This window comes from Micropterus salmoides, unplaced genomic scaffold, assembly GCF_014851395.1.
Source record: "Micropterus salmoides isolate LMB-PRFRI ecotype aquatic unplaced genomic scaffold, ASM1485139v1 Ms_hic_scaffold_22, whole genome shotgun sequence".
Classification (NCBI taxonomy): Eukaryota; Metazoa; Chordata; class Actinopteri; order Centrarchiformes; family Centrarchidae; genus Micropterus; species Micropterus salmoides.
Window position 1 is genome coordinate 15,081,605 of NW_024041373.1, and position 27,988 is coordinate 15,109,592.

Here is a 27,988-nt window from a genome sequence, read left to right on the forward strand (position 1 = left end):
GCTCAGGAAGTGGACTAAACCACCAAAAGGTTCCCGCAGATTCGGTATCGATTGTCCCAATGTTACAAACGTGTTCACACTGACCTAAACCTTTCTTTAAATACTTTTTGTGGGATATTTGAGACGATAATGCTGGATGGTTGCGCTCATGAAATTCACCAGAGACATATGCAGGCTGTTGGGACTCGGGAGCGGTAAGAAACGTCCCGTTTTCAAAACTTTCTAAACTCGACCGCAAGTTCAAATGATCCCGTAAGTGGTTAAAGGAACGCGTCTGACAAGGAAACGATGAATCGATAATGTTCATAATGTCTAACACGTGGTTTATTAAACGATATTTCAAGTGGTGTTTCGTAGTTGTCTTTGTCCTGAGATTCATACTGGATTAGTGGTCAAACAATGAAAGTTCCTCTCTTGCCAGTTCCACCCTTGCTTGCACCACTTCCAAGTTTGCGTAGTCGGTGCCAAGAAGTTATAATAACGTAACTAAAAAACACTTTCACAGACTTTTCATAAAGCCAGTAAAAACAGAGCTTGCAAGACTAAGTGTCGTTATTTAGCATGGGATGTGCATAAAACACTCAAACGAATGCAGATTAGAGGTCCATTCCCTTGTGCATGTTGGAATGAAAACAATGCCTCAAATAGGTGGGAAAAGCCCTGTAGGCTAGAACTTGCTTAGTAATACATTTAAAGTTATATGAGGCACAAATGGTATGTTGCTTTAAATATGTCATGTGCCCACACTTTGTTCCTCTTCTTTCTTCTACATGTGTCTTTAGTTTTCTTGTAGAGCAGGTTAGTTTACAGACTTTGCTGTTAAAACCACTTCAGAGGCGGATGCACTTTCCAGAAGACCTTTATCAACACCCTTGATAGGAACTTGTATTAATGATGATATGATGGGCTATATATAAGCTATGACATGTCTCCAAATATAGTGCTTCTTTAAATGTCATATCACACATTAATGGGTCCAGGTTAACTCGCATCGGAGAGAAAACTGGAATATTTGTCTTCTTTTGTGTGTTTTTTTGCAGTGAAGCTGAGCTGTCAGGTCACAAAGTGTCCATGCCAATGTTAACTTTGGAAAGACTCAACTCCATACACACGAGTTGTACCTTGCAGCCATGCACTGTGTTGTGACAGACTGATGAATCACTAAGCATGTTACTATTTAAAATGTTGTATTAACCTGTGTCAGTTTTCACAATCACTTGAAACCACTGACACCTGATTGAGTTGTGATTGTTTTAATGATAGTCATGCTCTCTTTCTCTTTCACTTCCTCTGTAATGCTGTGTTGAAGAACAGTAAAGAAAAAGAGCTGTGACGCTGATTTCCTGGTTAAAGCTCCAGTCCACGATGATACAGTTAGTTTGCATTCCTGTGGAAGGAGCTCACCTTTCAGCTCAACACTAATTTAGGCAGTCTCCTTGAAGGGAAGAAACAGAGACTGGTCTGTTGTTTTTGTCCACGGATCTGGGATGATTTATTTGTTAGGAGGGCATTCCATTATAGTTAAGTTCTAACAAAAAGCCTGATTCAGCTAATTGGATGGAGCTGTCGTTGTTCCTTGACATTTGAGTAGTGAGCCAGACACGGCCAGCTGAAATTCCTTCCACTTTTTCTGTGTATGTTTGGAGACACCAGCTCCTTGGAGTGGTAGAATGGTGAACTTTTTAATAAAGCCAATGAGACTCTGTTTGATAGATGTAAACATGGCCGGATAGTTTAGGCAACAGGATTAGATAGTGACTGTAGTTGTTGTCTAATCATATATTTAGTATCATGACCAGTACCCTATAACCGACAGAGAGAATGAGGAAGTCCAGTGGCTGCTTGTCTTCTTTTTTCCCACAAGAAATGTAGCATGCAAGACACAGAGCTTGCACCTACAGATGGGAAACTGTATTAAGCACTAGGAGAGTTGCAGTCACTCACATAAATGCCTCACGAGTCACAACATGAGTCACACACCAAGTATGAATTTGTCACTCCTCTGGAAATCTTTGCTGAACAAATGGAAATCTGACACCACATATTCCTGCATACTCCAGTGTTTTGCTTGCTTTTGTCTTGTTATTTGTCTGCTGCCATTAGGCCTAAATCAGCTGTAAGGTTTTGGTTTGATTTGATCTATGCCCCCCACCTCCCAACAAGCACAGGGCCATGCTTGTCATTATTCAACCAAGTTTCTGCGAAAAGATTGCATGTTCTCAAACAGCAGTTCCCAAGGCAGCTGTGTGTTTGCATGCTGGGTAAAAATCTCCTCTTAAGACCGAAAAGAAACAACTTGAAGCAATCTCACTGAGCCGTTCTTTGTTCCGTGTGCTTTGTTGTCTCATGATGAGCTTTATTGGCTATTTTTATCATAAGAAAGCATTACACCATCTTTCCTGTCTCCAACCAATGCCATGTGGATTTTTTTTTCACTTATCAAAGGTCATAATGGTTAGACTTGAATGTGGATAAGTAGGAGGAACATGTTTATTTGCCATCCAGACAATCAAAGTTTCTTTTGGATGTCAGGTTAGAACACATACAAAGATCATGGTCTGCATACTTTTAGTTGTGCAGATGTGTAAATATATAGTGACTTCATAAGAGATGCGTGCTCCTTCTGTTAAGTCTTTATAGCTGATGGCATGTGAAAGATTCTTACCTAGCTACACATTACCATCTGATCAGAACATAATGTGTGTAAACAATGACTAGAGCCCAACTGCTAAATCGGTGTGCTGATTCGAGCTCATTGCACATAAATCGATATCTGTGTTTATAACAAAAAGACACTGATAAATGACAATTAAAAAAGAAACAGACACAGAAGACGGATTCTTCAATCACGTTGAGTCATCATGAGTGTGGTCATTGCATAGACGGCAGTGGCACCAGAGGGCACACTGCAGCTCCCCTTTTGGCAACACACAAGTCCACCAAAAACACAGGAATCAGCAGTACTTGTGCTCAAAGTACTATTTACAACAATAAAACACTTATTTTAGCTGCATTATGTTGTGTTATCTTGATGAGATCTCATAACTACACATAACAAATGTTACGGATAATCTTTGTTTGTGTTTCTGAAAAGGAGAAGGAAATCAGCCGATCTATCATAAAAAAAAAAAGATTTTAAAATCCTCAAATATCAAAATCTGTCTGAAAGTCTAAAAATGAATAGCTGTGCTGAAAATTTAAGACAGCAGAAGACGCTGTAATCAGGTCCTTAAGCACTGATGTGCTGTGTATTTCCAAACAGGTACCCCTGTCCAGCAGCAGGAGGAACAGATGCATTGTGGTGCCGCAACTGACCCAAGTGATAATGCCACTTTGTCACAGGTAAACAAATGGTGTCAGACCGACAGGGCATTGTCAAGACTGCAGTGGTGAAGGTACAATGTGCAATGTTCAACTCTGTGTGTGTTTGTTTAGGTTGCATTAAATGGAGAGCAGGATTTGAGTGAGGAGGAGAAGGTCAGACAGAGAGCAGAGCGACGCAAAGCCAAGAGGAAGGTGAGCACAGAAATCCCGAAAACATCCTAGTTGCTGCATTTTTAGCAAGTGGAAGTCTAATATGCCATGTATGATGGGTAAAGTCATGCATTTTCTGATGTGTCAAGTACTGCATCTGTTTCAGCGCCGTCGAAAACGTAAGAAGCAGGAGCAGGTGAAGCAAGATGAGAGTGCTGAACGGGTAACAATCACATTATTCCTTGCAGGAATGAACTCTATGTTCTGCTTTACTGTGAATAACTGGACATTTATATGGTCCTACACATTAGGAAGATGAAGATGAGGATGGAGGTGCAGAGTCCGAACTGGACGAGAGCGAGTCAGAAGCGGAAGTTGGTGCTGAAGAGGAGAAACAAAGAGTGCAAAAAGAGAAGGAAAAGGACGGACACTCGGCTGCCTCAAATAAGTGTGTTGCCGCTCCTCTCATGGCTCCTTCAGGAATGAAAGGACATCAGAAGACCCAAGCCAGATCCACTGAAGAGGTTTGGGGCACCATACTCAAGTATTATGCATGTGTGAATCTTCTGTTGCTCTCATTTTTAGCCAGGTGCCCACAAGTATGCACTCCAGGTAAACAGTACAGTATCACCATAAATGACCACATCTCTAGTTTAGGTCAGTAAATCAGTTGGTGTAGTATTTGTTTGATAGAACAGCCTGCGTGCTTGTAGGTCTGGATGGCACATGATTGAACACCAATGTCTGACTTTCTGTGTCCCAAAGGAGCCAGAGTGGGATGTGAGCTGTGCCTTCTTTGCTAATGCTGCTAGCCATATCAAACCCAAAGGATCAAGTCGCAAGTCCAAAGAAAACAAGGAGAATGAGGCCAGGAGAGAGGTGAATGAATGCTAATAGATAATGTAAGATGAGTACAGCAAGAGCTCCCGTCATAACTGTCCACTATTTTTCTTGTGGCAGCAGTTCCAAAGTCCGAGACTATGGACCACGAAAGCCTTTACAACAGTTGTTGGAATGTGTGTGTGTGTATGTGCGTGTTGACCTACTCTCTCTCAGATGTAGGATGAAGCTTAGACCATGGGCATTTTTTCTTGCTTTAGTTGTTAAAAACAAATACTATAAAGACTACTGTGTGTTGGCATTTTTCAGTGACAAAACAAAGGAGATGCATTAAAGTAAAACACTCAACCAGCTGTTAGAAACTTTTAAAAGCTGATTTTGTCTCTGTAGTTGTTATATATGTGCATATTTGTTCTCTTGTTAGCAGTAAACATATTTATTTTACACATCTCATCTGATTTGCAAAGGCAAATCAAATCAGAGCATTCCCTGTTCAGAATGTTCAGAAGTTGATGAACCGATGAAAATAATATTTTTCTTACAGACAAACGGAATTGACAACATGACCAAGAAAAGTGCGTCACTGACAGGTAAGAGATGATTTCTGGATAGCGGAGTATATAACCATACATTTGGTTATAGGTTATTCATTGAAAAAGAAGCAGAGCTTACAAGGAAATTATTGATCACATATTCCTTTGTACTGTGGTCAGTTGAGCCCTTGGGCTACTGACTCGCCAGAGAATTATTTATAAGCATTTTTTCTGTCTGACAGAAAAGGGGATAAAGTTGGTGCAAGAGGGCCAGTACACACAAGCAGTCAGTATGTTTACAGAAGCCATCAAATGTGACCCAAAGGATTACAGGTATGTCATCTGTGGTTATGAGTAGTTTATTACAAGGGAGTGCATACATTGTAAACACATGTAACATATTCCTTTTGCATTTTTTTTGATATAATGTCCTGTAGGTTCTTTGGGAATCGTTCCTATTGCTATTACTGCTTGGAGCAGTACCCTCAGGCCCTGGCAGATGCTGAACGCTCCATTCAGCAGGCCCCAGACTGGCCCAAAGGACATTTCCGCAAGGGAAGTGCTCTCATGGGCATGAAGGTGGGTCCAGGCTACTGTGGTCCAGAGAGAGAGAGAGAGATAGATAATGTAATCAAAGCACTATCTGCTGAAGAATAGCTCCACACTTAAGCCTTTGCAATAGCAGTAGCTTTTACTCACTCATTTCTGTGGGTGTTTGTGTGTTGTAGCGGTACAGTGAGGCAGAGAGGGCTATGGAGCAGGTGCTGAAACTGGATAAAGACTGTGAAGAGGCTGTCAATGACCTATTTAACTGCAAAGTGCTGCAGTTAATGGTAAATACACCCACAAACAAAGTTGCAAAAAGTTTCTTGTAAGCTTGTTTGTGAATGAAAATAACCGGATGGATGGATGTTATACATTTTTCCTCTGTTATTTCCACAGGAGCTCGGTTTTGAAGAAGTTCAAAGTGTCCTACTGCTGGAGAAATTTTCAACTGTGCAGGCTGTTCTGGCATCTTGTTCTGATGCAGCCAGGGGTATAACCACATGTACATATATTATATAAAGGGTCTGCATTTTTTCTTTATAACACTGGAGAGCAGAAATGGGCTATGTGCTAAAATCATACAGCCTTTTTCTTGCTATTGATAAAACTCTTTTTGTCTTGCAGCTGGAAGCCAAGATCCATCAGTTGTGCTGCCGGGGTAGGTGACCATTTGTTTTTCCAATCAAAGCTAGGCGTCAGAAGGGTTAGTAGCCTCTCTTGTGGCCAAAATGGATATTGTTTACCTTACTATACACATTTGTCTCTACAGGTTGAAACATTTTAGTGTTCTTTTGGAGAAGACAAATGATGTATCTGAACTGTGATTTTATTGCTTTCAGTCACATTCTTTCTTTTTCCTTCAGAAGCCCTTGCCCATCTCTGTGGGTGGGAAATGTGACAACTGAGCTAACAGAGAAACACCTGTGGGACCTTTTTAAAATGTATGACCTTTGTCCAGTAAAATATTTGATACTAACCTAATGTATGACTACAAATCAGTCCATATAAGCACAATGTTTCTATTTCTAATTTAAAAACTGTAAAGACATTTCAGCACACAGGTGTGTGTGTGCGTGTGTGTGTGTGCGCCTCTATTTTACATAAGTGATTATTGAGTTGTGTGTGTGAAGTTGTTTACTTTCCATTGTAGGTATGGAGAGATAGAGAGTATCCGTGTGCTACATGAGAGATTCTGTGCTTTTGTCAATTTTAAGAATGCAAACATGGCAGCTCATGCCATGGAAAAACTAAATGTGAGTACTTATTTGGTTCACCTCTCTCAGTCTTGTGTCTGTTGAAGGAACATTGTTATAGACTTAGAGTTGCATGTATGCTTCCTCTCACAGGGTTTTTGTATTGAGAACACACGTTTAGTGGTGCGCTATCCTGACCGTCGCACTCAGAGGGTCCTTCCCATTCCACTTAAGACCTGTCTCTCTTTCACACAGCAGGCAGGAGCAGCTGCTGGGTAAGATGCACTTAAGTACTTCAGAAAATCTCTATTTCACTGAAAACCTGCAACAGGACTGCAGTTTTAACTGCTTTAATACTTAAAATGCTTTCTCTGTGTCTTTTGTCTCTGTCATCTTCCTCTTTGGCCAGACCTCGACGACGTGGCCCAGTGAATGGAGACGAGTGTTACTTTTGGAGAACCACTGGCTGCCATTTTGGAGACAAATGTCGCTACAAACACATTCCTGATCAGAAAGGCAAGGACAGGAAGCCTTGGCAGCCTTGAACTCTGCTTTCTTTCTGCCCCAGTAGTGTGCAGGAAACTGGGATGCCAGACTGAGCCAAAGGAGCTGGCGCATACTGGACCAGGTTCTCTGGGCTGAGAATACTTAGTATTGCAGAGTGGATCAAAGCCAGCACTCAGGCTTTAAGGCAGGGAGAGGCACACATGTGCCACAAAGGACTGGGAGCATCAAGGTTTTCATTTCAACCAAAGACAATATTGAACAATATTGGTGTTGTCTTTGTTTTGAATGAAAACCTTTATAATCGCAGCCCTTCATGGCACATGGTGACCTAATCCCGCTTTAAGGGATACAACCAAACCTCACAGGCCAACAACATAACGAAGAACTGAAACTGCCTTGGTCCACTATTGAAAATACAAAATAATGACTCTGTTGTGTACAGCAGTAATGAAAGGACTCTATGGATTTTTCTGACCATCATCATCTTTGGTGATGATCCTGGATATCTTCCTTTAGAAATTCCAACACAAAGCAGTGCTTCTCCCCATTTTAATTACAGTGACTTGAGAATACTTTAACTTGCAGTTTGTGAATAGTTTAGGTTTATCCTTGGCCCACAACTGCTCACGAATCTGCGGTTCATGCCGTCTGCCATTTGTTGTTCCTGCACAAATATCAGCACATTGTCCACCAGACCAAAGACTTCCCAACATATGTACTTGACATTTTAATCCCTCCCCTGTGTAGATGAGGTTTTTCTTTTATAACACTGTGCTATGTAGCTTTAGTTAAGATGATCATTGGTGGGTACATAGACTTGAGGGAGTGCAAAATGACGTGTTAATGCATGGATTTATTATCTTTACCTATTAGCTGACAGTCATGACAAGTTATGGAGGACTCATTTCCATCATAACTATACATAGGGGTTAGAAGTAGTCATGGAAATGCCTGACAGTATCGTGCAGTCCAGTTGCATAAATACTACCTTTATAAATGCTGTAGTGTTCAGTTTTTTGTTAGACTGTGCCAGAGAGGCCACAGTTTGTTGTATTGGATTGCATGAAATGTCAGGTGTGAAGTTCTTCAGTTTTAGATGTGGCATTGATATGCAAATGTGAATAGCCTTTCTAAGTTTTTATCTGAGCATTAGAATATGCTTTCTTGGTACATCTGCATAGCACTGCAGTGCTTTATGTCTATGCAAAAGAGCCATGCTGACTCGGCAGCCAGACAGACATACACACACCTACCACCTCTGGCAGATGTTGTTGATGTTCATGACAGACATGTTGATGTCATTGACAAACAAGTTTATACTACAGGATACTGCCTTACAAACATTCATGCTCAGTGTTTTTGACCGGGGGGGGTCTCCATTTCAGTATTTCAGTAAACCAAAGAATGCTTTATCTGAAGATTCAGCACAGACAGCAGCCTTATTCTTTCATGAGTTTCAACACTAGACAGTGCATTGAAATCTATCGACATGTATTTATATCATCCACTAGATAACAATTACCGCTACAACACCTGGTTTAAGTCCACACTACGTTCACTAAACTATGCACAGCATAATGAGAGTATTTATTTTCCTATTTATACCTATGTGTTTTATTTCTATTTTTTACAACATACCTTAGGAACCGAATACAGCTTTTAATTTACTGGTCTTTTCACTTTATGGTAGGTTACAGAAATGTATTTTCTGTGAGCCTCCTCTTCTGTTTATTTCTGGCCTTAAGAGACAAGCATTATTAAGAACAATTTGGTGCAAACACGGTCATGTTTCACTTCTACTTTTCTCGAAATACTTTCAGTCTTGTGGCTAAAACTTGTGAAAAGGGAATCTGACACAAAACCTTAACCTTGCACTTAACAAACTATTTGACTGGTGCTGTTTACTATGGTTGCACAGTGCATTTCATTTTGCAGACTAATGAAGTGCATTGGATGTTGCCTTAGAATATTTTCATGTATTCTTGTGAATATTTCAGAATTGAACAAAATAATTGCCTAACTTTAACTGTATCGATTTGGTATGCTTTTATTAGTTTTACCTTGTTTCAAACTATTTCAGGAAATGTACACATTGATATCCACAGCGCTGCAATCCTGTTAATCTTTCAGATATTTTGTATTCTCGTTACAGCACTGCAAAAAAGTATTTTCTATTTAATAAATATATTTGAACCACCTTTACTACCTATTTCTGACTATCCGCATGAGTTATGACATGAAGTTTGGAAAAATGTTTGAAGTGTGCAGTTTTTCTGCTAGTTGTCACACGTGTGTGTGTGGTTTTCCTGCCTGCCACAAGGCGGCAGAGTTGTACGTGAAAGGTTTGCGCTGAAATGTCACCAACAGAACCAGCATATGCATAGACATCTCTTTTGATCTTCAGGAACTAAGATGTTGCTCTAAGTCATTCCTGATGTTCAAACCCCTGAAGAGGTAAATCAAAGCAGACCAGACTGGTGTGGGAGTGAATATGGTAACCCTGTCATCACTAATAGGAGACACTTGTGTGGCCAGCACGAAAGATGCATTAGGGAATCTGTAACCACCTAGACCAGTGGGAGATGGAGACATGTCTAACAGTACTGAGAATGTGTGGGAAAAGCAACCATTTTGCCACAGATGACATTTTGAATAGAGAGGAACTAAAGCCTGATGCCACTTGCAAATGAATGTGTAATCTGTGTGTGTGAGTGTAAGATGCTGCCACTCCACAGATTTTACTATGAAGTTTAGTTTACTCACTGAAAAAAATATGTTTTAGGAGCTAGACTTATACTAGGGACAAAATTGAGATTGATATATTTGCCTCTGGAGCTTTGGTCTTCTTTAATTCCCCTGAGTGCAATACTAAATTGGTTCAGTTCCTAAAAATATCATTCGTGTCCTTCTAAGGTTATTGATTTTAGGCTGTATCTGCTAAGGATTTTCAACCACTATCAGATTTTAGTGGGTGTGTGAAGGTATTGGGGTTAAGGCAAAGATGGCCTTTGATGTTAGATCTCATAAGGTCAACCTCCGTGTGCAGCTCTCTGCACTGTCAGCCCTACAACCTGTGCAGCCTATCCTCTATACAGTATGTGCCTACATGCTCCTATAGCCAGTATGAAAGTAAAAGCATTATGAAAGCCTGGAGAGACAGCAGTGGGGGTGAGCACGAGGAGGTGCTGTCGTTTGAAAAGGCACTTGTTTATTGTTGGAGAGCATGTATTTATTTCATGCCTCCACAGATTGTGGGTAAGGGCAGAGCCGCCTCGGTCGGCGTAATTAGAGAGGTGGGGAGAGAGAGCGTTCTGCTACAGAGAGCTGCTTCGCTCAGATACTCTTTGCCCTGTGAGCCCTATGAGAGCCCTGTAGCACACTCTCGCTAGCATACACACACAGCTGTTAAGTATTGGCACACAGGCAGGGACACCTGTCTAGTCTAGTTTAATTAGTCTGTTATAATGGAAGCATGTCACACACACAAAAATGGTAGTTACATTTTAACCCCCTTTTCCTTTTTTTTTTTTTTAACACTCTGTATTTCCTCTCCCTGTCGGCCTTGGTGATCCCTCTGATTTGGCCCTGCTAATAGGGGGTCTGCTCTTCCTGTTCGGGTTTACCAGTCAGGGAGGGACCACCATCCTGCCACCCAGTTGCACCATCACTGGAGCACGCAAACATTTCAATTACAGTTTCAAAGTTTACATGTGTGCACACAAATACACACATATGTAACGTATGATTTTTTTCTTCACCCTGTTGGAACTCTGCACACGAATAAGTGTTTTTTACGGTTGTGGTTGATGTTTCAGTTCCTACCTCCCCTGTCATGATTGTAATTTTTCATGTCTATGAATAAACCTTGCTGCCTTAAAAAGGTGCCCACTGAGGTTTACTTGAAAACTGAAATACAGTTTATCAACACAACACCAGAGGCCAAAAAATTCCATGTTGCTAAATCTGTCCCAAATCCTCCCAAAATTACTCAGAAAATAAACAAGTTTCAAACATGTAGAAATGCCTCAGTAGACATCAGGAGGAAACCTAAGTCGGATCAGGACTGAGCACTAAAGAGACCCCGACTAGAAAATCATAAACAGAACTCTTCCGTTGTTTTTTTATCTGAATCTATACTGATGAGTTCAATATTTATGCTTTCTATACCATGCTGACAGGTTAGTAACGTGCTCCTGTGCAAGGGTGGTATGACATGTTCTCATCAGTCACATTCACTATGGCTACGGTGAGGCTGGGCCTATTTTAGAGTTGGTGGTTTGCGGCCATCTCAACAAGGAAATATCTACCCTGTGGTATAGGGAGCTTCTTTAAGACACTATTCTGGAACCAGAGTCCTTCCTTTTGGTACATTTACACACGTTTACCCTAAAGTTGTGCAACACTGAGCAAACAGTTGTTTAAAGCATCCTGCTTATCAGAGAAGAGAGGTGTAAAGAGGCCCTATCAGAGAAAAACACTTGATGAAAATGGGTTTCATAATGTATGACATCCATTTCTGCTAAGGTACTAAACATCCCGTCCGGAAACTGATGAGTCCTGTGGTTGCCGGAGACTAATTTCATAAACATTCACAATGTGATACATTTATCTGTCTGGAACTTTTGCCACATGTTTCATCTCTGAGCTCGTTCAGCAATGCTTAAGTAATGCTAAAGTATTCATCCAGAATTATACAAATGTCAGCACAGATAGAAAGACGGAATAAGTTTCAATGACAAATCCTCCATCAGTGGAGGGAACCCATTACTTTGAGATTTTATAGGAACAACGCTGGGACATTATTACGACAATTAAGTTGCAACCTAATAAACCAGCTTTACATTTTAGCATTTAAATTATCAATTCTATATGAGAGAAAGATACCTAGAGGGAAAGAGAGCACAGGAGGAGGGAGGGAGGCAGGGATTTAGGGAGAAGGAGGGAAGAAGGGAGGATTGAATAAGGAGAACATTTAGTAGACACACTCCTTCACTCACTCACTCTCCCTTAGCCAGTGACGTCCACCACTGCAAACATTTGCTGCCTGCCAGGTGAGTGAACTTTCACCTTACCTTGTCCTCATTTTACATTTTGGTCTTGGTAAAGAATATTGTTTTATTTTCCGTTGATTTCTCAGTTATCTTTAATATATATGCATCCGAGTGCTGGTGTAACAGGTGTTTTAATGGGTTAGGATGCTTTTCTTGTTCTTTTTTAAGTGGATTAATTTAAAATCAGTTAAAACATTTAGAGGAAATGTTTTCACTTTTGTTCTTACACTGAATTAAGCACTATCAGATCGACACTCTATGGCTTTATACACTCTAAGGCTTTATACAATTCCTGCTCATTTGTACTCACTATGATTTACTGAGGCCAGTCTGCAAAGTCTATTTGCCTGTTGTTGGTTTTCTCCTTTATAATTTTATCATCACAGTAGACAAACAGATTTTGTGTATTTTATGCTCAGTGGTGTCCAGGGGCCTACAGTGATTTAGTGTTTCAGTGTCTCCACTACTGCATTCTTTTTTGGCTATGTCACTTGTTAACCTCCAGTTAAAACTTGCCTTGTGTTTCTGTCTGGTTAGTTAGCCTTGGGGAATGTTAATTCACGTGAATTGCAATACAAACGTGTGCTGATGTATCCCTAATTATATGCCTATGTTTGACATGAATGAAAAGTTTCGGCTGATGATTGATGCTGCAGCAGTGGCTAAAATCAAATGTGGGACTATAAAACAAGTCAAGTTGTGTGTCTGACTGTGAACAGATAAGCCACGACTGCGATGTTAACTGTCTCAGCACACTATTCATTTGTTAGTGCCAGTAAAGAGCATACCGGTGGTTGTACTTGTCCAGAGGATGTCACCGTTGTTCCGTTATTAGCCTCTCACTGGCTGTTTGACTTGTGTTGAAGGGAATTACTCAGTCTTAATGCACCATAGTTTAGGGCTCAGGAAGTATCTGAAAGTGATGACAGATATTCATTACAGGGAAATTAGTCTATAGCTACATATATATAGCTTTAAACTGACTGCTTAATTGACAAGCCTGTTAAATGACTACACTGGTCAATTTAACACAAATGAATCCAACTGTCTAAATTAACAAAACAAAGTGAATCACGCAGCGTTTCAACCTTCACCTGCAGACCCCCTCCTCTCAGTTACAATGACCCGCACCCTCTGCTTGAGCTTCCTCCTCACGCTGCTGCTGTCCCTCTCCTGTCCCGCTCGTGCTGAACCTCGACGGACCACGTCCTCTCAGCGCAGGGCGGCTCGCGCACCAGCCGCGAAGGTGCGTTTGGCGGGCAACTTTGGGCGAGAACCGCACGAAGGGCGCGTGGAGGTGCTTCACAACAACACCTGGGGGACAGTCTGCGACGATGAAGTGGACATCAAAATGGCCAACGTGGTGTGCCGAGAGTTGGGCTTCCAGGGTGGTATAACGTGGGCGCACAGCGCAAAGTATGGAGAAGGAGAGGGTGAGGGCACTTCCTTTACCACATTACAATTAAGCCACTTTTAGTGAAGAGTAGAAATTCAAATGTCATCATTCTCTTGAGCCAAATTTACTGAATGTGAGTGATAAGACAAGATGTGATGGGCCTTGACATATTGAAAACCACAGGTGTAATTGATAATCCTAATATGGGCTGCAGGGTCCTGCATGTAATAGCTCACTGAGAAGGCTTTACTGACACTTCATCACAAACAGAGCCATTCTTAAACAGAGCCATTCTTAATTGTGCAAATTACACATGTGGTTATCCTGCTTTGACAAGTCAAAATATCTGCTTTGAAGGGCCCATTAGATTAACATAGTCATATGTTAGATTTAATAAGACACAATGGGAGGGAGCCATAGGCCTAATTGACCAGTTTATCCCAACGTGTCTCCTCCTGAAACTTCCATGCTAAGTGCTTGGCTTCATGAAAAGTCCACCAATTACGACATCCAAAATAACTAATATCATAAAGTGACAAAGATAACTTGTTGTGGGATTGGAGTCTACATCTCATTAAGGTCGCCTGGAAGGCTGGCAGAGCAAACATATGGGCCAAAAATGGGCATTTGTTTCAGAATAATGACAGCATTTGCTTGCCAGAATTGTGCAACACTTGCTGTGGTTTATGTACATTCTTTACTGCTGCTTTTAAATCCAAATTAAAGAGAAGGTTGAGTGGATTCATGGAGCAGGATCAACAGCACTATGCCTTGTAAAATACTGTGTCTACAGCTAAACACGCTGCTAAGGTGCAACCCTAAATCAACGTGCTAGTAAAAGTCAAGTGTTAGGTGTTTAGGAACAGATTCTGGGGCCTTGTGTAGATGCATTACCCAGTCTGTCTATTGAACAATCAATGAAAATCACAATGAATGAAGTAATGAAGAATTGTTTATCTTTTCACAAGGCCCAATATGGATGGATAATGTACGCTGTGACGGCTCAGAGAAGTCCTTGAAGGACTGCAAACACAACGGTTGGGGTGTAAATGACTGTAAACACTCTGAAGACTTGGGGGTGGTGTGCACCGCTGAGCGCAGGCTGGATCAGACAGCAAGTAGAGGCCACACCACCGCCGCCAGGCCCAATGGCAGCCCCGCACCTCAGTGGCAGGGCCTTGTGGCCAGCCGCAGGCATCTGGGATATGGCTATCATGGAAACGGACATCAATATGAGATCCCCAGGTTACAAAGGCACTATCAGGTACAGAAGTTAACTTCTGATAGATTTCTATCAGATATTATATAATTTTTCTAGACATTTAACAGTATATGTGATGTGCATCTTCCCCAAGGGTCAAAGTAAGGTGCAAATCGAGGAGGTCCGTCTTCGTCCCATCCTCATGGCTACCAAGAGGAAAAACCTGATCACGGAGGGTGTGGTGGAAGTGAAGCATGCTGGGAGATGGAGGCAGGTTTGTGACCTGGGTTGGAGTCTCAACAGTAGCAGGGTTGTGTGTGGGATGCTTGGCTTTCCAGAGGCTACAAAGCACAACGTCCGGACATACAAGTGAGTATGAGTCTTTCCTGCTAGCTGTACTTAGAACAACACAATTCACCTTTATGAACTCAAGTTATTAGATTACACTGGGCTGTTGACTGTAGCTCGGTGGGGCAACATGCTATGCCATTCATCCCATTGTTAAGTGAATAAAAACACATCCTGAAGAAAACAAAAAAAACAGTGGCATCCTGTTTAGAGCCACTTTGAGTAAAGGCTTTTGTTGGGCTTATCTTCCTCCCCCAGCCACTTCTTCCCCGTGTCCCCTTTAACTCACCTCCTTCCGTAGCCTCAGGATGATGATAAAGGGATTCCTGTCCCCTCTCTGCTGCCCTTTCTCTACACCCCTCTCTAGGCAAATCACCTCTGCTCACCTCATTACCTCTCTCTCCTTGTCTCTCTCTGATGCTATCTTCAGTTTGCAGCTCTCAGACAAACAGCCCCACTTTAACTTTTAGATTCCCATGCTGAGGTGTAATATCATTGCTGATTGTGCTTTAACTCTCCCATCGATACAATTTGTGAGACAGAGGTAGAGCTATTGGAGAGCGGGATGAGGTCTGAAGCGACTCGTCTTATTGGCACAGCAGCCTGAGTCAGCCATGGATCTCATCTTCACTTTTACATCCAACTCCAACAGCGAGTGTGACATGCTGCTAGTATGTGTATGTGATGTGTATACTAGCGCTGGGTATCATTTGAGGGTTTTTTTATACTGTTGCCAATACAATACTTCAGTCTTGATACCAAAATAGTGCTTCTTTCAGTATGTTACTTAAGGTAACATAGAAATGTGTTTAATATGTATTTAATCAAATAAACCAAACTTCACATATTCATCAGTGTTTCAATAAATGTTATCTTTCCAGCCTTACGCTAAGCTAACCAGCTGCTGGAAATGAGAATGGTATCAATCTTCTTATCTAACTCTTCACAGGAAAGTGAATTTACATATTTTCCAAAATGTCAAACTGTTCCTTTTTAAAAATTATGAATTTAGAGCCCTAGCCTGTAAACGCACATACTCTCATGCAAACACTGATCCAAAGAGATATGTGCTTAAATGCATTTTAATTAGGTGGCTCCTTTTTCCTTTTAACACAAATCTACACTCCCTCTCTTCCGGCTGACAAAAATAAACAAAAAAACATTGACACTGGTTTTTGGGAAGGTTCTGCTGTTAAACCATAGGAGGACCACACATTAGCAGAGAATTACTCCATTGCTATTATAAGATTAAACAGTGTCAGGAGCTGTCCTCAGTGGAAGGGGGACCCAGTTGGATCTGGCTCCTGGAGAGCTGCCGGCAGTAGGTGATTCACAGTTTAGCTATTCCTTCCCTCTCTTGGCCTGGGTTATTCTGACTCAACTGGCGACAAACCGCAACATCTGCTCTCTACTGTAGGTGCTAGATTTCTCTTGCTACTGAAAGGCAGTAACTGTTTAGGGGATAACTTATTTGTTTTATAGACTTTTATGACTTTTTATTGACTTCACAAACTTCCCCAATTGGAGCACACACACTCACTGAAAGTATTTCTGCATTGCCCTTGAATTAAGCTATCTCCGCTGAACTCTGTGTTATTGGGAACACAGTGACGCTATAACTGGATTCTATTGTTGGAGGAGGGAATCATCAGGCATCATATCATCAGTAATAAAAGGTCCTCACAATGAGCTGTCATTGAACAGCTCGGCCTGACTCTGTACACGATCTGTACAGGATCATTTATTAGAGCACTTCTTCCCCGCATTGCAGGTGTGATGCTTTTCATGCCTCTCTTTGATTTTCTATTGCAGTAGAGATTAGCCACTTAATGCAAAGAATGGGAGATGAGAAGTACAAATAATAGTTGAGTGAGGAATCAGATGGGTAGATTTGTAAGGTTGCCACATTAGAGACTTGGCTGGTCACCATGAAGAGAGATATGATTGAGGAGGACAGAGCTGCCGTAGCTTGAAGGGCTTGGAGTGAAGCCTGCAGGGAATCTGCTCACTGGCTGTTTCAGGATGTTGTTTTTGAATCTCCATCAAAGGTCAAGGAAAAGAAACTTAAACAATAGCCCTCCGTCGGCTCTTTTAGTGTTTTACCTAAGCCACAACAAAGTGGATAATACTGTTTTTCCAACATATCTGCTTCTAAATGTAAATCTTGGTCTGCCTGTCCTGGGTATGACCTGGTATTTTAGCATCCGGTGCTATACCAGTCTGAACCACTATGATGTGTTTGTTTCCAAATCTGTACCTGTTTTCTATCTACACAGATGTGTATTTGTTCTCACTCAACATGTGTTTTTGACTTCAAACGTGTTCAAGGTGTGCACATGCCTCAGCATCTTGGCTGCCAGTGATATAGTCAAGTTATTTACAGTATTTGGTTTCTAAAATCAGGATGAAACCCTGTCTATGTTATTGTATTAGGATGTCTATATACAACTGGCAGTTACAGAAGAATACTTGAAATACAGGTGATGCTGTTTCAGCCTTGACTTAGGGGTAATTGTAAGGATTGCTCTGAAATTGCCACTGTAATTATAATTACAAAATATGAGCAGAGCAACAGACAAACTGGGTTTGAGACAATATGATGCTCAGTTTTCATGTAACATCTTCCACTTTCATGGTTGCCAGAAAAGTTTAGGATTGTATTGCATGGTTTGACCAAATTTAGCCAGTGACACACCCCCCCCGAGTCTCCACTTGCTCCAAGTCTCTCAGTCCATTCTTAGAAATCCCTGACCATGCCATGTCTCTGGGCTCTCTGTGTCTCTTGGATGAGACTCTGAAGATGCTGTAATTACATGTTGGTCAGGACCAAGGCTCTTCGGGGTTTCTGCTGAGAGTGAAAAAACACCCCCAATTATAGTGTGTGTGTGTGAGAGAGAGAGAGAGTAAGACAGAGTTAGCGAAGGAGGAGGAAGAGAGTAACACGAGAACAAGGAGATGGAGAGAAAGAACAAGACAGACGAGCCAGATTTCCGCTTGCTCGTGTGAAATATGTCCAATTACAGCTGCAGTTTGCAGTGCGCCATGCTGTGTCAGCAGCTGTCTGTCTTCCTCTGTCACCGTAGTGATTTAGGGACTTAACCGGCATTTTATGTTTAATTATGTTTCATCTGAAATTTTCTTATGATGAGGGTATCATTTTCAGGCTTTGGGTGACATTTTGTGTGACCAAGTCTAGTTTTCCTGTCTGATGTCTGTGTGATCTTCCTCATTGACCTTCTCTCTAATTTATTTTACCTTTTAATTTCTGTATGCATGCTGGTGGCTATTTTGTGCTGCAGAACTGACTGTGGAAGCCAGCTTTCAAAACTGAGACAAAGCATAGTGATTTATCATCTCACTCTGGTCTCGATGGAAATATTTAGCAATATTTGACATGCAATTACATTTTCATAGATTAAATTATCCTAAAATATTTCTTATGGACTTCAATATGCTCTGTACATGAAATAATGTTTCACCTTCACCTTCTTTTCAATTTTTCTTTAGCGGAGCGTTAGGTGCAAGATGAGATAACTTCTTGATGTGTACTGCAAAAAATATTTAATATTTTATTTTCCCTTATAGGGTAAAAGGGGTGAGGGTTTTTAGTTTTGCCAATTTTCACAGCATTAAATAGCAAGATTTTTTTAAAGGAGCAACTTAAACTAAATGCTTACACTAAAACTAAGGTTAATACTCTGATAAAATGTTCCTATGCACCCAAAAGATGTTTTTTCTGCTGCAAGGAGAGACTATTCATTGCAGTTTACAGTAAAAAAGGTCTCCTCATGGCAAGAACAGCTCAGAATATGCCTCTGGTGGTACAAATGGGGAAAAATGCAAATGAAAAGCTGATGTGATTAAAAATAATGAAAGCCTAAAACTGTGATTTTTGTATTATTGATTTTTAAGACAAATTTCAATGCATTTTTAAATAAAATAAAAAAGATGAATTGATTGTGTTTTTAGAAATAAAGCCAGTCAGCAGTGTGAGGGTGATGAAACCCAAACAGTGGTGCAATGCTTGTCTTTTAACAGGCGGGTAGAACTCCCTATCATTAGCCTCTGTTCTCTTGGCTCCACAACAAGTGCTGGATACACTGTTTGGCTAAGCAAGGTTGATAAATGCTATGGAGGTGGAAAACAGAGTAATACTGAGGCTTCACTGCATCAGCACAAAGCTAGTATAGCAATGCTCTCAAATTCTGTTCATACTACCTACCTACATTTACATGCATTTATAAAGACTTACATATACTCTTTACAACTAATTGTTAAATATTTGATTTTATATATTAGAAAAGTGACATTTATGCATTTTATTTTCCTTGAGTGAATTAATAAATGGTGGTGTAATTGAGTCAAATGAAAGACCTGAAGGTATTATTTATACCCTGTGCAGTAGTCCTGTTGGTTTCTGAAGAGGGAAAATGGTTAGCTGATTGGTCTGTGGTGAGGTCACAAACAAGTCACAGACATGTTTGCCTCATGGGAAAATATGTGTGTTTGTGCATGCTCCTCGCTGTCTATCAAGTTACTACAGGGCCACATGGTAGACACATTTAAGACATTTTACAAGTGCAATACTAGACACTGTAAAGAGTTTTAAATTCTATACAGTTTTGTCAGTTGCAATTTACAGCAGTTCTCGTGACATGACATAGGCTTTATTTAGAGCTACGCACGTGATTTGAAATGATGCCTTGTCTAGTTGAATGTTTGATATAGCTTTGAAAGGTTACAAGCATGCAAAGCTAATAAGCTATTGAGATTTCATGCAAAGATCTTCTTGATTTAAACACTTCATTGAGGTCCTCTGAGCTGCATTTGTGCTTGAAATGGGCCTGAGAAAATACTTAGTCCATTTGAATAGTATTATTCAAAAACAGCACGTGCATGCTCTGTTTGCTAAATGATTGCTGAAATAAAAGTATACTTATTTTCCTTATTGGCCCATTGACTACTTAAAGCATCAGGAAACAAACTGTTTTGGAAAGTGTTCAGTCCGCAGTCAATGACTCCATAAACCATCTACAGAACATCATGTCAGTGACAATTATTCTATTGATTCCAACATCCTCAGTTTGTTTTTAGGGATTTTTGCTTTACCTTTACGGGGATGTGTAGAGTTCATGTCAGAAATTCAAATATTGACTTTCCTGTTCTTTCATACAAACATCCTTAGATATGTTTGTTTATTTAAAGGGCAACACCACTGAAATCTGCATTGGAGTATATTTTAATGATGTTTTTTGTGTAGGTAGACACAAATTTAAAATTTATACACACATAGCTCCAAAGAGAAAATATGTGTTTTTGTGTGCTCTGCTGATTTGATGGAAACTACAACTCAGCAGCTCATTTTGAGGAATGCCAGTTGTAAGTGTTCACATTTTATAGCCCAATAAAAAGTACTGGCTACATACCCTGGACATTTGATGGATGATAGGGCACATGTAGAGTTGGTCGCCTACTGTTCGCAGGCAGGTTTGATTCCCGGCTCCTCCTGTTCACATGTTTAAATGCAAGCGACTGAGTTTGAGCCCCAAATTGCTCCTGATGGTCAGTTCACCTTGCATCTGGGCTGTCATCGGGGGGTGAGAGTGTGAATAGGGTGAATGAGAGGAAAAAAACATTTGGATAAAAGTGATATATATAAATGCCGCCATTTACATTGTATATAACACAATTTTTGCATTTCAACCACCAGAACATCTGTGATATACCAACATTGGCAGATAATGGTCCCTTTTAAATATTAGAATAGGGATTTCTGGCATTACTTCACCTGCTTCCAAGGTGCATGAAGAAGGGAAAAAGTGTGAAGCGGTCAAAACGCCAGCAACACTGGAGCGTAGTATACAGAAGAACTTTAAATTATTTATCAGGCTATAGCGTGTGTGAGTGTTTTTGTGTAATTTATGTGAATGTCAGTGATGGTGGCACTTTGCAGTGGTTTGAGGATGTCCTGGCATGGTCTGTGTGGCATGTCTGCTCTGCCAAGAGAACAGAAGGCTTTCCTCTCCACCACTCTCCCGAGGCAGCCAGCCTTCTTGCTGCATAAATCTTTATTTGGTTCTGGCATTTCTCGGACGTGCAGCGCAGCCAGAGTTTTGTTTGTATATCGTGCTTGGTCAAACCCTGTTTTCCCAGAAATGTAGTACATCATTGATGTTGAATGTCATGATTGTTTGGACTGTGTGTGGCTTTAGAGGTTACCGATATAGTTCAAAATATCTTCTTCTCTTTTTTTCTTTTGTAGTTCTTACATCCTGTTGTTATGTACAAATCTCAGTTATATTGCAACAAGGAATGCAAAACTCTTGTATTCAAAGTACTGGAAAGAAGTACTGTTGCCTTTATAGCTCAGAAACATACAATACACTGGCCACTTACTCTAAACATTAACACAGTAAATAGCAAACATCCCACATTCCAGATGAAAATATATGCTACTGAACCTATAAAGCAACCAACAGAGACTGCAAGTGAAGTTGCTGAAACAAGAACAGTGTATTCTTCCTTAAACTATGCCAGTCATCGCCATCAGTATATCTAACTTTACACTCACCACAAAGCCGCACGCACGGCTCATTCTAGTTTTATATACATAAGTTCTATTTGGAGCTGCGTGATTCATTTTTTCAATAAAAATCATCTGAGCTGTAACTATTTTAAGCCATCACCAAGTACCTCAGTAAAACTCCTTTTCTAGCAATAAGACAGTTTGTGTACGAATGTGCTTGTGCTGCTACTCGCTGTGGCAGAAATCCATCCTGTGTGGCCAGGTTACATACAACTCACTACCTCTTTGCATGAGAAATTGGTCACCCAGGCCAACTTAACAGGGTGGTGTGTGTGTGTATGTGTGTGTGTGGGTGTTGGTGACCTCAACAAATATATAGAACTGATAGAAATGGCATCCATCTCTGCTCTTTGGTTCTTTTACAGGAAAATATGGGATACCAAGGTTGCAGATCCTTCAACAAGGTAATAAAAATAAAACTATTCCTCATGTTGCCATATTTGACTTCACTCATTTTATAACTCTGTAACTGTAACTGTGAGATACTAGCAGACTTAACGAGTTGAAATGAATTTAAAGGCCCTGAAAAGCTATTTTCTCAATCAACATGAGTGCATAACCTTAACAAAAGTTTGAGAACATTTGGTTATTTGACATGAGAGATTTCTGTATTTTAGTTTTAGTCCTTTTTTTTCTGAGCTCTGTTGGAAAACACTGATGTCACATATTTCCATGCACCAATCACAGAATAGCAGCTGTTGGATTAAAATCTGATGAACATTGTGGGGTTGTTTGATTATGTTAGTAGATTATGTATGTGTTAGTCAATCAAATCTGACCACACTATACACACTATAACACTATAAACAATAACTAAGGATGTTTTTTTGCTTTTCTGAATATATTACCAAAACCTTCTCTTCTTTCTAGATTGAGCATCATGTCAAAGAAGAAGGGATTCTGGGTAGAAAAAGTTCACTGTCTGGGCACAGAGAACACCCTGTCAGAGTGCCTTGCTCAGCTGTCAATCCCCCGTAGTCCTGTTCCTTGTAAGAACGGGAGACATGCAGTGGTCAAATGTGTACCAGGACCTCAGTTTGCTCGCATCTCCTCAGGAAGACCCCAGGCCCCCCATCCAGTTGTGGTAAGATTAATAAAGTTAGGCGCTCATACAGTGTGTTTGCTGCGCATAACCGTAAGCTAAGTCATATTCACTTTGCTGCTTTGCACAGCCTGTGCGTCTGAAGGCTGGCCCTAGGCTGGGTGAGGGTCGCGTGGAGGTGCTTCGAGACGGAAAATGGGGGACCATCGTGGACCACATGTGGGAAAGAACTGCAGCCAGCGTGGTGTGCAGAGAACTGGGCTTCGGTACTGCGAAGGATGCCCTGCATGGAGCCTTTATGGGTCAAGGTGAGAGAGAGCAAAGGCTTTCACACAATTTAGCCTGGAAATTCTGGAAAACTCCACTTGTTAATGTGGTTGTTTTGAGTCTGCAATTTGGATGTTTGAATGTGTTATCATGCATCATGGAATTCCAGAGAAGACAGGGAGACTTTTCCCGAGTTTTGCTTATCTTAGACGCCGCACCCGTCTGCCCTGACTGATCAGATAATGTATGGGCTTGTGTGTTTGTCTCTCTCTGTATGTTACCTTGTGAAGCTGCAAATGTGTTGATTGCAGCATCTCCAGCTGTGATTACATGAGTTCTGTGCCAGGGCCATCAGCTGCCCAAACACCATGCACATGTGCGTGCACACACACACACACACACTCACACACACAGAATGTAATACTATAAGCCATGGTGGTTTACATTGGCATTTGGTAACTAAATCCAAAGACATAATCTTGCCAACTTCAAGTGCTGTGGTCTTTTCCCTTCGATTTCAATTTTCCAGTTTTGGTGATGCACAGATTCAGTCAGTATCCAGCTGCGCCCTTGGTGTCCCCACCCTTACGAGATGTGAGAACGGCTTCTCCATGCCTCATGCTAGGGTGTAGTCTCTAATCATGCTGATCATGATGAAATGTGGGATGACAGTCTGCTGGTTTAGCTGTTTGGTTGATCATACAAAGGATATTTTTGTATGTGTTGGATTAGTCCTTTTTTACTATTTAACCTCATGAATTGTTTTTTTCTGTAGATGAACTTTCTTTCTGATTACTCTCACAGAACTAAAATCTGGTTTAGTGTACCCCTCTAAGGGAATTTACGTATATTGCATCAGGCTTTACACTCCTTGTCATCTGGTTTCAGTTACCAACTTAAGTCGTTGGGCCAGGCTTCAGGTTCAGTTCGAAACAGAGGTGTTTAATTGTCAGGAGAGGCCAAAAAGCTTTCAATTTCCTATCTAAAATAAAAAACCTAATTACAAATGCATGTGCTAGCATGTATGTCTTGGTGGTTAAGATCATTAGAGCTAGAGATAGATCAGATGGAGTTCTGTTTGGTTTGACGAAAGGCAGGTTTACCCTCTACTTTTACCTCATATTACTCCTGTCTCCCTCCTGGAACTGCAGGTTTCCAATACCAAGCTTCCGGAGTTGGTGATTCACTCCTATTTTCATGGCTAAATACTAAAGAAACCAGTGGGGCAGAAAAACGGCAATAATTCTTAAAATGTTACTGAACAGTTTTAATTAGACACTTAACCACAGTGGTCCACACAACCAGTAGAACATTTGAATGAAATGGATTAAGCAAACGTCTGTAAAACAGTCTGCATTAATCTATAAATTAATATGTTGCAGCCTGGTGTCATTTGCATGTCATTTAATTGAGGTGAACACAGTTGACATTGTGTGTAACCTGCTCTGGTGCAGCACTTCTACAATCGGATGCTGCAGATTTATCAACATCTGTCCTGCTGCCTTCAGATGGCTGCAAGGATTTAATGAACTGAAGGAGAAGCTTTTTACATTTAGAATAAAGCAGCTGTGGACAACAGATACTGATACAGTTACAATTACTCATCTTAATCACACACACCTCTACACATAACAGACTGGTCAGCTAAACAGTATTCTACCTGGATTATCAGAGCTCATTAATCTTGTCAATAAACAATTAAAATAGGGTCCATAAACACCCTTCACGTAAAATATAGTACATACTCTCTTTTCTCTCAGACACCCTTAGACACGTGCATTCATACACACACACACACATATAGTACATTACTTTCCCTTTTTATCTGTCTTCATCTTGAACTTACATAAACACTGCCATTGCAGGATGATTGGACTTCAAAGTCCTCTCATAGCTTCCTTTCTATAACATGCAGCCTGTTAGACATTTTACCATGACATGTAATTTTCCATGTGCTGGAGGGCCACATAAACACAGGCCCATATGTCGTTGGAAAAGCCTAAATTAGACCCTTTAATAGAACAAATGCTCGCCGGATTTGGGAAAGACAGAAAGAAAGAAAGAAAGAGTCCGTTGTTTAAAATGTAGTTTTGTACAAACATATAAGTTGTGCATACAGTTAATTTCTCTTTAAAATCATTATATCTCAAAAAGCTAAAAAGCTTCAACATTTTGAGATATATGGTAATGCACTCACATCACACTGAGGAAAAAAACCTCATGATTTTGATCAAATCTTTCAGTCAGCAGTCTGTTGCAACAGGACCCCACAGGAGAGCGCTGAATTATTTATGATGATATGGTGATAATGGTTTTGGTCGACTGGCTAGTTGGCTGGAGAGGGAGATGGACCGTCTGCCAGTCAGAGATTCTGGCTTCGAATGTGGTCTCGCTCACCAGATTTATTGAAACTAGGGGTGTGATGTGACACTCAACTCACGAGACGAGACACGATTTTGGTTTCATGAGATTGTGAAGAAACAAGATTTTAAGAGATTTTAAGAAATCCATGGTGAATTATATGAAATATTTGATCATTAATTTCATGCATTCTTATGAATTTTACAGCATCAGTTTATGGTAGAAATGTTTTTATTTATGTAAAGGGAAAGGCAGAATTCAGGTGACAATTCAAAATATAAAAATTCTAACAGAATATAATGCGGTTAGGCTCTCTCAGCCCTGCTGAGTCAACACACATGCAGGCATGATTTAGTCTCCCCTCCTCTTTTGTGTCTTTGTTTGGGGAAGTAACCTCTTTAAATGTGCGTGCACACGTTAACTTCAGCACCTCCGATAAAGTGGTGCTCACAGTCCCAAGCAGAGCAAGTTTGCGCCTCAGTTTTTAGATGTTTATTGCAAAACTCTACCAGTTAGTTATCACTCGGTCACATCTGTCTGGAATCAGAGTGCAAGAGCTGGTTCACTTGATTACCATCACAGCGTATGCTAGTGTCATGTTTCTAGTCCTAGTTGAAACACCTGGAAGTGTGGTAAACAGGCACACACACACACGCATAAGCACAAAGTATACCCCATTGGGATAAGTAAAATGTCACCTTATAACTTGTGAGCCAGCTTTGAAATCCTATTGACAAAGGAAGCAGGATTTTGATGTTGGTTGGCTTCTACCATCTAAAAGCCCACAAGCAGACATATCTATTTACAAACACACGATTCTAGCACTTGGCTATGAAACAGATCTATCAGATGACAGAAAGTTTTTGTTAGAGCCATAGAAAGAGACGTTCTGCGGAAAGAAAAATACTACACACACTACATTAATGTGCCTAAAAAGGAGTGTAATTTCAGAGAGGAAAAAAACAGGCTTTCCCTTGCAACCACTAACTAACTATTTGTGCTATTCTCAACAAGAATGTGACCGATGTTACCCAGTTTCCATCCCCTAAAGTTACATTTCTAATCTGTCCAAATGATCTGTGGCATCTGCCAATTCTAATTATATTGTAATCAAGCTCAACTTGTTTCTTGTAAATACTGAATTTAAACTACCGCATTTTAATTCTGCCTCAGTGTTACATACATTTAATGTTAAAGTTCCTGGTTTGATAATTTTATTTCTATTCAAGTTCTATTCAGACTCTAACTCCAACCCTCTAACTCCCATGTATCATTCCCATCAGTGAGTTAAATTACAGGGACAATTTTCTTTCTTGACCAACATTGTTATTTTACTGTGTAATTTTGTCCGTGAAGTACATATACATGTAGTGTATTATACGTACATAAGGGACTTAAACACCCTGAATGTGTGTGTGTGTGTGTGTGTGTGTGTGTGTGTGTGTGTGTGTGCATGTTAAGTGTGTGTGGCTAGTTTCTTGGAATTTCTTTCCCAAGCTAGGGTTTTAATACAGCATGTCACTGTCGATTTTGAGGATGTTTATGTGTCGTGTTTGTCTTGATAACTTAAACAGTGGGAGTTTAGATCTAGTTTGTGGCCTTTACCATGCAGATAGATGCGGAAGTGGTTTAGATGTGTCTTTTTAATACGTATGAACCCACGGATGGTGACCAGTATGGAAGCAGGCCTACAATCTACCAAAACCAACACAGAGACAGATAGGGTTAGGCTGCAATCTGGGCCCTAACATTTCAGTTATCTTCCTTTTTGGCTCATCTTTCCTTGTTTTTTTCTTCTTTCTGTGGTTTCGGTTGTGTTTATTTTGATGCAACCACATCTGCAAGTTTGCAGTTTGTGCCTTTTGTTTTAAGCAAACACTGAAGCCATAGTTTGTTCTGTGTTTTTATATACTGCGATCATTATAGCAGCAGCTCTCTGCTTTCACAATTTCTTAAGCTTTTTTCCCCAACATCTTCTGTGTCGTTTAGAGATCATCTGGTTTTAAAGGACAAACGAATACTAGCGAAACTCTGTTATTTTGCTGACACAGATTAGGGCTTCTTTGCTCACCCAGGGTGGTGGACTACACACAATGTTGTTGTTGTTGTGCCTAAAGCAACAGAATGGTGGTAATGAGGTGTGACAGATTCCCAAAGTAGATGTTGGTGGTGCTGCTGTTTGCTTGCAGGAGCATTTTGTCATGACAGATAGGAAACTTTCATTGTTGGTTTGATGCTAAAATAGTGAAAGTACATTCATTTGAATGAATACAGAGCCTTGTATGTGTGTGCTCCTTTGCATGATAAAATCTGCTAATGTGATTTGTCTACGTTGGGTGGCCCGAACAGTGCACAACAAAAATTGCCCTTCAGTTATGTCCACACACTTCTGGTTTCCATATCTCCCTACTTTTTTTCCCCAGTGTTGTCTTTAAATCTACCATATCTCCTCCTCCCGCTTCAGGTACAGGACCTATTCATATGAACAGTGTCCAGTGTATGGGGTCAGAGCGCTCCATCCTAGACTGCTACTTCCAGGAAGTCCAACCCTGGACATTCAAACACAGCCAGGATGCCTCAGTCCGCTGTAACATCCCTAAGACTGGCATAGAGAACACGGTATGAAAACTACACCATAACAAG

At 40.6% G+C, this 27,988-nt stretch overlaps 2 protein-coding genes and 1 long non-coding RNA gene across 7 annotated transcripts in view; 2 read left to right on the forward strand and 1 right to left on the reverse strand.

Moving 5' to 3' along the window:
• zgc:123010 (uncharacterized protein LOC641500 homolog) lies at window positions 1–9,291 on the forward strand. Of its 4 annotated transcripts, none has more exons than XM_038736789.1 (16): window positions 1–194; window positions 3,263–3,342; window positions 3,436–3,516; window positions 3,641–3,697; window positions 3,786–3,998; window positions 4,240–4,353; window positions 4,859–4,904; window positions 5,090–5,180; window positions 5,285–5,426; window positions 5,576–5,680; window positions 5,790–5,895; window positions 6,018–6,051; window positions 6,260–6,334; window positions 6,544–6,646; window positions 6,740–6,861; window positions 6,996–9,291. In XM_038736789.1, exons 1-16 carry the CDS (start codon window positions 137–139, stop codon window positions 7,129–7,131), a joined length of 1,563 nt encoding a protein of 520 aa, XP_038592717.1. In that variant the 5' UTR covers window positions 1–136; the 3' UTR covers window positions 7,132–9,291. The 4 variants fall into 4 exon arrangements, with proteins under 4 accessions (XP_038592717.1, XP_038592716.1, XP_038592718.1 ...); XM_038736788.1 differs by having other exon boundaries at window positions 2–194; window positions 6,257–6,334; XM_038736790.1 differs by having other exon boundaries at window positions 2–194; window positions 5,790–5,883; window positions 6,257–6,334.
• Window positions 5,359–13,323, reverse strand: LOC119916828. Of its 2 annotated transcripts, none has more exons than XR_005447169.1 (3): window positions 13,239–13,323; window positions 12,933–13,057; window positions 5,359–5,440 (listed from the first exon to the last, which is right to left on the reverse strand). It is a non-coding gene; the product is annotated as an uncharacterized LOC119916828 (long non-coding RNA). The 2 variants fall into 2 exon arrangements; XR_005447170.1 differs by having other exon boundaries at window positions 13,233–13,300.
• The window catches only part of loxl4 (lysyl oxidase-like 4), a 24,403-nt gene continuing 8,453 nt past the window's right edge, over window positions 12,039–27,988 (forward strand). The window contains exons 1-8 of the mRNA XM_038736782.1: window positions 12,039–12,144; window positions 13,245–13,577; window positions 14,509–14,804; window positions 14,896–15,110; window positions 22,041–22,079; window positions 22,546–22,759; window positions 22,848–23,025; window positions 27,810–27,964. Of these exons, the coding sequence (XP_038592710.1) occupies window positions 13,265–13,577; window positions 14,509–14,804; window positions 14,896–15,110; window positions 22,041–22,079; window positions 22,546–22,759; window positions 22,848–23,025; window positions 27,810–27,964 (1,410 nt within the window). The 5' untranslated portion in view covers window positions 12,039–12,144; window positions 13,245–13,264. The remainder of the gene's footprint in view (window positions 12,145–13,244; window positions 13,578–14,508; window positions 14,805–14,895; window positions 15,111–22,040; window positions 22,080–22,545; window positions 22,760–22,847; window positions 23,026–27,809; window positions 27,965–27,988) is intronic.